Source organism: Diabrotica undecimpunctata, chromosome 3, assembly GCF_040954645.1.
Source record: "Diabrotica undecimpunctata isolate CICGRU chromosome 3, icDiaUnde3, whole genome shotgun sequence".
Classification (NCBI taxonomy): Eukaryota; Metazoa; Arthropoda; class Insecta; order Coleoptera; family Chrysomelidae; genus Diabrotica; species Diabrotica undecimpunctata.
Window position 1 is genome coordinate 6,433,878 of NC_092805.1, and position 9,447 is coordinate 6,443,324.

Here is a 9,447-nt window from a genome sequence, read left to right on the forward strand (position 1 = left end):
GATTCCGCAGGACCATCAAACCCATCAGGAGAATATCCCTCTCCTAATATTAGCGTCGGCCCGCCGATTCACCCTCCACCGCATTTACTTCCTTACCTATACCCTCCTGGAATGTATCCTGGAGCTGCAGGTCACTCGCCCTTCGGGCCACCTCTAAGCCTATTCACGGGAGCACATAATCCCGGCATGAATCCTAGTTTACTGTTTAACGCTCAGTTAGCCTTGGCAGCACAGCATCCTGCCTTGTTTTCGCACTACCAGAACCTGACACATCCGAACCCACACGGTCACCATTTGTCTCCCACCTCACCCATTCACAACCACCTAAAAGCAGGACACAGATTTGCGCCATACACATTACCTAACTCAACCACTGGAGTAAGTTCCTCACCTCTTGGCAGTGCTTTTGAGACTGTAACGCCTAGTTCCCACACCAGAAGCCTCAGCAATTCCCCATCGGGCAAAATACGAGCTGGTTCTCTATCGCCCCCTTTAAGGCCAAATACGACGTCGCCGAAACCGGAGGCGGCTACTTCTCCTAGTGATTTGAAAAGCATAGAAAAAATGGTAAATGGTCTAGATGTCAAGCAAAGTGAAGATAATGATAAGTAGTGACGTTAGGAAGCCATATAATTTGTTTTAATTCCGTACTCTTGATGTCTACTCTTGGTAATTATCGAGTTGGGTTCTCAGATTTATTATTCACTCGTAGTAAAATGGGGTTTCAAATTCTTTTTCTTGTACAAGAAGTTAAAAATCGTTAAAAGCTTCGGAAGAGCATTGGAAAGTATTAGTTTTTAGTTAAAAGTATCAAAAGTTTAAAAAAATCACTGTAAAACTTTCAAAAAGCTTTAAAAGTGGTTTAAAAATGTTAAAGAGCATTAAAAGCTGTTGATATTTTTGGTAAAAGTTTATAAAAACCATTTGCAATGTTTTTATACCGCTTTGAATACTTTTACTCTTAGCTATCGTTTTTTCTGTTGCCGAAACCTGACTGTAAACATGCTGATTGCGGTTAGATTCTAAACTCTTAGTGGCCTAGCTCATATTTTATTAACTTAAGAACAAATTTTACTGATTGAATCTATTATTCTGAGGATATGAAGAATCTCAAATATTTATTTCACAAATTTGTAATTTTAATACCAAATTATTTTCTTTAAATCCAAGATACATAACAAATAAAATATTGTTATCAAATCTGAGAACCTAATTTTACCTGAAACGACGTTTTATGTGGCAGTTGTAAACATAATGGACCTGTGATAGACCCTTGTGGAACTAAATTTCTTACATTGTCTATAGCGTCCTTTCAGGACAGAAAATATTTTCAAAATGGAGATACTCGCTAATTCGGTTGTTGTTCAAGAATTTTTTACTGTGAATTTGCGGGTATCTCATATACGGGGTGTTTTTGCAATAAAAGATAAAGCTCATAAAAATGTTTCCTAATAAGTAAATTAAAAATTGGCCATTTCTAAATGTATAATAGTTTCAGCAATGCCTAATTTCTTGAGGACAGTTCCTATGTTAGTATCAAAAATATTAAACAATCAATTTGGCTTGATATTTACTGTTTTGCAGTTGAGCTTTGTAATCTGAAACTTTCATTAATTTTAGAAAACTAGGAATATTACCAATATTGTTAGCTCATTAAACAATATTACTTACCTTTTTTAATCATATTACGATATTCGGAACCGCAGAATTTGCACGGCCAAAAGATGCTATTTGGGCTCAATCTCCTTCTTAAATCCTCAATTATATCGAGAAATACAAAATTAAAACTCTACAAAACAATAATAAGCACAGTCATAACGTACGATTCAGAGACCTGGACTCTAACCAAAAGTAATGAAAACGTGTTAGGGTGTTTCGAAAAAAAAAGTACTAAGGTAAATTTATGGATCGGTGAATGAAAATGGAGTTCGAACTTTATAGAATATACCAGCAACCAGATATCGTAAAACCTATTAAGATAGGGCGTCTAAGTTGGAAAGAGACGCTCCTTGATAAAAAGAGAAAGTTCCAGTACAAGGTTTCTTGATAAATTGATGAAGACCTGAGAAATAGGAGAATACGTGCTTGGCGGAAGAAGGCGATCGTTAGAGACCACTGGAGAGAAATTCTTGAGGAGTCTACGATCCATGCAGAGTTGTAAAGCCTGATTCATGATGATATTCGAATATAAAGCCTCAATCTACTTTTGGGTTGTAAACAGGAAAAATATAAAGATTGTTGACAATGTTTTTCCTTTCTTTATAAGTTGTTTATTTTCATCACCATTTATATAAATAGCCCTGGGCTGAGGCTTTTCCTATCTTTCGGAGGTTGTTTATATTTTCCACTAACAAAAATAGCATTTCCCCTTTTATATAATCAAATGCTAACGTTAATAATTATAAATGTTGCAGTTGCTACTCGAAATAATTAAACACTAAAACCTAGCGTTCACCTATTTACAATTGGCGCCCAACGTGGGGATCCCTTTTTAAAGTTGTTCCCTTCGAAGGTAAATATTAATAAGGACAACTGGTTGACAACTGTTAACAGTTTAAGCTACTTAATACAATGACATAAGGCATATCAGAAACGTAGAAAGAAAGGGTTATATATAAATTAGTGTTATATGTTAAACCAAAATACAAACTCCACAAGAAACAAAATTTGATATTAAAGAATTATTTGAAGAGAATAATTAAAAATATAAACGTTTATAAAGTTACAAAATTTACTCCCATTTCATTTTGGCCCTCAGTTATACTTTTTAAGAGCCGGTAGAAACCTTTAGAGAGTATGGTTTTAAGATGGTCAATTGGAACCACAGAAGACAAATATGGTCCCCAATAACCATTTAACTATTCAAAACAAAGTGATAGAACTGGTGTATGAAATAAGGATCAGCAGGGATAAACAAACATGCGAAATCCAAAGACGAATTATTTTAGCGTGGGCAGCCTTTGGAAAACTGCGAGACAGACTTAGGGCCAACATACCAATTCGCCTTAAAAGAAAAGTATGTGACCAATGCGTATTACTGGTCATGACCTATAGGAAGGAAACTATGACCCTAACCAAGACTACAGCTTCGAAATTAAGAGTGACACAGAGACGAATGGAACGGTCTATGCTGGGAGTGACGTTGCGGGACCAAATAAGAAAAAAAGGTCTGCGAAGAAAGACGAGTATTGCTGATGTGGAACACATAACGGAATTAAAATGGAATTAAGCAGGCCATGTAGCGAGAATGCATGACTCATGATGGACGAGCAAAATTACACAATGGAGGCCAAGAGCAGACAAACGAAGTAGAGAAAGACCATCTACACGTTGGGCTGACGACATCAGGCGTATCACCAAAAATTGGCAACAAAGAGTACAAAATCGCAAAGAATGGAGCAGTTTAAGGGAGGCCTATGCCCAGCAGTGGACGTGATAAATAAAGGCTCAATGATGATGATGATGATGATGATGATGATGATGATGATGATGATGATGATGATGAGAAACCGTAGCTGAATAAAGCTTTCCAATCCATGTCAGTTAGATATAAATCATGATATTTTTCGAAGCAACTTTTTGCTTTTGCGAATTTACAGTAGCTTTAAATAAAATAGTGTGACCCGATTCTACGTCTCTTCTTAGTGTTTTGGTTCCTTGTCGTTCTCTACGAGTTCTTCTTATCATGGCATGTTTATCTCTCTCCCAGCATGCAATCCGATCGCACCATTCAGTACATTTTTTACTTTTTCGAAACATCCCTCTTGAGGATTCAATGTCATAACATAAATTTATCAGCATTGGTAAAAGCCTTGTTGAGTGATGTAGCAAATCATTAGTGTATATATTCTAAAGGAGAAAAATTCAAATATTTTTTTTGGTGTTTGCCATCTTTTCTTTCTAACAGCTTTCCTTGAATTAAGAGGACACATTTTACTAATTTAACATTGTCATATGTAGCAATAAAGGCAATTGTCGATTCATTCTCAATATGTATCAGGTTCAAGATTTCGCTGCGGCAAAAAAGTTTAAACGAATTCTGTAATCTTACTGTATTTCATCGCTTACTAATTTTACTTTTTATTTGGTTTGTGATACAATCTTTGCACATTGAATAATTTAAGTCTAAGTTTTTAAGTCTAAAAATTATACTTTGTCATTACATAAAAATGGAAATATTTTACAGGATGCTAACTTTAATCTTCAAATAACTGTCAAATGACTTGTCAAACAAACTGTCAGTAATCTGTAATTTGTAGTTGATTCAATACCATACACTCAATAGTATCTATTGACAAACTTAGGTAATCTATTATCTTAAAGATGCACTACAGTAGCGATTTAATCACCGCGTCTAGAAATCGCAGGTGGGGACCTAACCTAAGTGAAATATAATTTTTCTATCAAAGTACAAATTACAAAGCTTTCCGCATCCATTAATTTAACAACTTTATTTAACCTAGGAACTCTTCTCTGTATTGGATTTGAATTAAAATTGATAGCTTATGGACAGTTAACCTAAAAGTGCTTTTTATAGGCTTACCAAGTACAAACTACATTATACGTGTATTTTGTAAAAAAATTAATACTAGTTGAGGCGATTTTTAGTTTTTTTTCTTATTGGTGCTGCTATTTTTAGTTTTTTTTTCGGGCACTAAAAGTTATAATACCTCGATTATTAAATAAGCCTTTAAGTTTTTCCTTCTTTGTTATAATTTTTGGTGCCATTTATAGTGATTTTTTAGACTGTATCCATATAAAAACGTACGAAGATATATAATTTGTTCCTTTTTTGATTATAAAAAAGATGTATATATTTCTGTATACAGTAAAATATGTATATAATTGTTTTTTTTTGTGTAAATTGTATATTACATTTTTCATTGTATATGAATATTAGAAATCAAAAATTTCTTTAAACCTATTATCAGAAGAAGTTCTTTAATGTTTGGGCTGAGATTGTACACAAGTGGTCTAATTGATTTCAAATCGTTATATTATACGTAACATCAAAAAATTGATCAAACCCTAGAACTACTATAATCAATACAATTTTAACGTAAGGGTAAGATAAGTTAAAGCTTGTGAACCAATCCAAACATTGGAATTGGAAAAACATACACAAATAGTGACTTAATAGATCTATTGTGTCAAATATACATTTTTGTGGATTTCGAATAGGTTTTATCGTCTGCTGTAGAGCTTATTTTAGATCGTCCTTGTTCTAAAAGATACTTAAACTTCTTTAAAACTGCTTAGTTTTTTTGAGCTTCACAGGGGTTTCTCAAGAGCAAGGTAATGGATAAGCGGAGTCCCGTAAGTTTCGAGAAGATAACCGAGAAAAAAGTCAAAAGATCAAGAATAATAAAGCTTAAATCTAGATTTAAATAATAAATCAATTTCTTACATATTTTTGTTTTTTTGTCTACTATCTTTGCTATGACTATTGGCAGAATTATTAACCCTTGGTGGTGCAACATGGGTGATCTGTTGAGAAATGACATATGAATTACTCCAAGTTATATTGGAGGCTCAAGTATATGTCAAAAGATCAGTTGGAAGACGCCAAAACTCGTGGCTGAAAGACCTGAGGAGATGGTTTCACCTTATCCACAGAAATCTTTCATACGGCAGTTTCCAAAGCTACAGTTGCCTTTGGATGGTCAACCTTCGAAAGGATGTGGTGTAATAATAGGTAGTTCAGTGTATGAATTCTTCTTTTTAAATCTCAGCATTATCTCTTTTTGTTTGTGCGTCATTCTGAGTACTTCCTGTTTAGCTAGTTTATCCTTTCATAAGATTTTCTATATTTTTCTATAAATCCACGTACTAAACACGTCCAGTTTATTTATGTATTGTTTATTTAGTGTTCACTACACTATACAACACCAAAAACACAACATTTAAACATCGAAAATTTCAAGTTAAAGCTTTGGTTTTAATTTTGGACCATGTTTTCCATGTTGCTAAACGTCTTTGCACTTTTTGTAACCTTATATTTAATTGTTGTGTGAATTCATTTGACTCGTAAATATTTCATTCAATCGCTAAAAATAGTCATTCTCTCTATATACAATTGTACAGACTTCCATCTGGTTTTTCTAGTTTTTTTGTAATCGTAATTTTTTTTATTTCGATCCAAAATAGGGGAAAGAGATGATGATGAGTTAATAAGAAGACCAAGAATATAAAAAATGGAAATCAATCAGAAATTATTAAAAAACGATTACAAATATTACAAATTTTTAATTAAGATTGTAATTCTGATTCTTATAATTTATAAATATTAACGAATATATTATTTTAAAGAGTACTTTGTGTATTCGAAAAGAGCCCAAATATTGAAAACTTCTTAGTGGAAACCACATTTTAGCTCACTATACAAAATTGGTGATTTCTTTGCAATTCTATAAAGCAATTTGTAGCAAAATTAAATTATGTAAATACATTAAGTACTTTCGAACGAATTTTTGTATAAATGCTTTTGTTACATTTGATTGGTACCAGTATACCAATAACAAAAATTTTATTTATTTATTGTTTTATTTCCTCTGCTGGTACTATTCAAACTATATATTCAGAGTAGAAAATGTGAAGTGTCTTGTGTACATGTTGTTTAATTTAAGAAATAAAATGATATTCATATGAACATAATGTGGATTTATTATTTGAATTAACAATATCATCCCTTCCCTTCCTTTAGTCCAGTCGTCAGAGATTTGACCCCTAAAAATCATACGAACAAGCTGAATTCTTGAACAAGAATATTAATTTCGGGACCCCAAAAAATATGCAAAAAAGTTTACCACTTATCCAAGTTAAGTTTACCCCGGGCTTACCCCTAAAACTCACCTCGTAGGGGGCAAAAACGCAAAAAAATCGATTTACCAATAATCTATACGCCGTAAAAAAATTTTGTAAATAAAAAATGTAGCTGAGATAATTTTAAACAAAAATATTTATTAGCAATTTTTGTGTAGAATAAGCCGTTCTCTTAGAAACAACGATTGAAGCGATCGGCGATTTTGAATGTCAGTTATGCGCGCAATCAATGCTCAATAAAATTTGTGTCAGCTCGACGGTAAAAATTCAATATCTTATGATCGGACAAAAATCAAGATACGTTTTAAAGGGAAAGAAAGCAGCTTGCGTATGCAATTTTTGTATTTTGTCGCAAATGAAGTCAGTTTCTATACAGCTGTTCAATAAACAAACTTTGCGCGATTTTTGCCAGTTTCTTACGATTCTCGTAAGATCAATAAAATTTATTATTTTCATTGAATGGTCTTAGTAAAATTTCTATTGTTGAAGGCCAGTCTTCAAAACCTATAACATGAAAATCGTGATTTTTGGCAACAAATATGAGGCATTTGAAATATTGTAACAATTATTTTGCCTCTAACATAGGATATTACTATATAGGAGGTTGAAAGTTGGGGACAGAAATTATTGGGGTGGAGATAGCGCAAGCAAAACAAATCGAAACATTGGCGAACGGCTACTCAGGGTTTATTTTGAGAACTGGGTCGTGGATAAGTGAATGACAAGGGGACTGAAATGGGATAACTACAAAAATGAAACAAAAGGGGTACTTACATGAGTTTCCTGGACAAACAAAACACAAGAAGGTTCTCAAAGCTATTTAAAATGGACGTCGCGCCGCCTTAAAGAATCTTACTGCTGGATGAAAGAAAAGGTTCTTCCTTCCTAAAAACACAAAAAAGGGTTAGAGAGTTAGTTTAAAGAAATAAATAAAATGGTAAAGAGAAAAATTAAATTATTATTACTGTCTCATCACAAACGGTTACAAAAGTAAATAGTACAAAAATACTATATTATTAGTTACATAAATAAATACAAAATAACCGAGAAAGACACTTACTACGTTTTATCAGTTTACAAACTCTTTAAATTGGAGATACTACAAAACTCACAATTGTTTGGGTGACAATTTGTAGTAGAAATAAATTATTACAAATAAAAAAATATCTTTTTAAATGAAACTATGCATAGAGGTTAACCTTTTTTAAAAAACAAAAACAAACTCTCAAATATGATTTGATAATCATTTGAGGGTAGATTTCATCTGCGCTATTTCCCTTCTTGTTGAAAATGATCCCCGAATATTTGCAGGATTGCACGCCTTTGATTTTGTCGTCTTCCAAGTCTAGGTCACCTATTTTGTCTGTTCCCACTGAGAGATATTCACATTTTGTCATATTCATGTTTAGACCTGCCACCTCATTCCTCTTGCAGTTTTCTTACCATATAGCTAAGATCGTAGCTGTCTTCGGCAATTACTACCTGGTCATCCGCAAAGAAAAGTGTATATAGCGTGTTTTCTTCCACCGTTAATCCCATGTTTCTACATTTTTTTACCCATTTGACATATATATTTAAAACATAACTACCAGAATATTGACAAATAAGTTCGACATCCCCAAAAGGTCAAAACGTTAACTTGTCTGAAAAAACTGATCCGATAATAAAGAACTATTGAAATCATCATTAGTTATATTGATCATTGAAGGTTCAATGGAAAAATCCACTCTAGTGTTGTAAAAATTTATATTTTGCTTATAGGGAGTTAAAAGGGGGGACTGAACAATTATTGGGTTTGGGGATAGGGTAAGGAAATAAATTGAAACGTTTGTAAATGGCTACTCGTGTGTTGGCTTGAGAGCTAGGTCGTGGATAAGGGTTTCTTTATTTGGGAGAGTGGGAGAAACTAACTACGAAAAAAAAAATCTAAAAATACTTACAGAGATGTCCTGGGCAACACTACACAGAAAAATTCTTAAACTATTTAAAATAGGACGTCGTTTAAAATTTCAATGGTGAATATCTTTTTAAAAGAAATAATTGTAAACTCATGGTTTAAAGAGAAACATTACATTACAACAGAGACGAAAATGCCACTCAACCTCTAAAAATTATACGAACAAGCTGAATTTTGCCGAGAATATTAATTTTGGAACCTCAATTTAGATACAAAAAAGTTTACCACTTTTAGCTTCGGAATTTCGCCCTCGTAGGGGGGTAAAAACGCAAAAAAGTCGATTTATTAAGAATCCGTATGCCATACAAAAAAATGTGTTGAATAAAAAATGTAGCTGAGATAATTTTAAATAAAAATGTTTTGTAACATTTTGGTGTAGAATGAACCAATCTCTCACAAACAACGCTTGAAGCGACCGTTTAAAATTTGTATCAGCTCGACGGTAAAAATCGTTAAGATTCAAGTATTTTATCGAGAAAAATCAAAATGCGTTTTAAAGGTAAAAAGTTAAGCTTTCGTATGCAATTTTTGTATTTTACTGCAAGTAAACTTATATTTTATAAAGGTGTTAAAAAATAAACGTGACTTGATTTTTGCCATTTTTTATGATTCTCGTGAGATCAATACAATTTATCTCATTTATCGACTGGCCACTATAAAGTTTCTAT

At 32.9% G+C, this 9,447-nt stretch overlaps 1 protein-coding gene across 1 annotated transcript in view; it reads left to right on the forward strand.

The window, feature by feature from the left end:
• LOC140436395 (optomotor-blind protein-like) overlaps window positions 1–6,644 on the forward strand; it is a 349,186-nt gene extending 342,542 nt beyond the window's left edge. Inside the window, 1 exon segment of the mRNA XM_072525156.1 lies at window positions 2–6,644. Coding sequence (XP_072381257.1) covers window positions 2–612 — 611 coding nt within the window. The 3' untranslated portion in view covers window positions 613–6,644.
• Window positions 6,645–9,447: the final 2,803 nt, after the last annotated feature.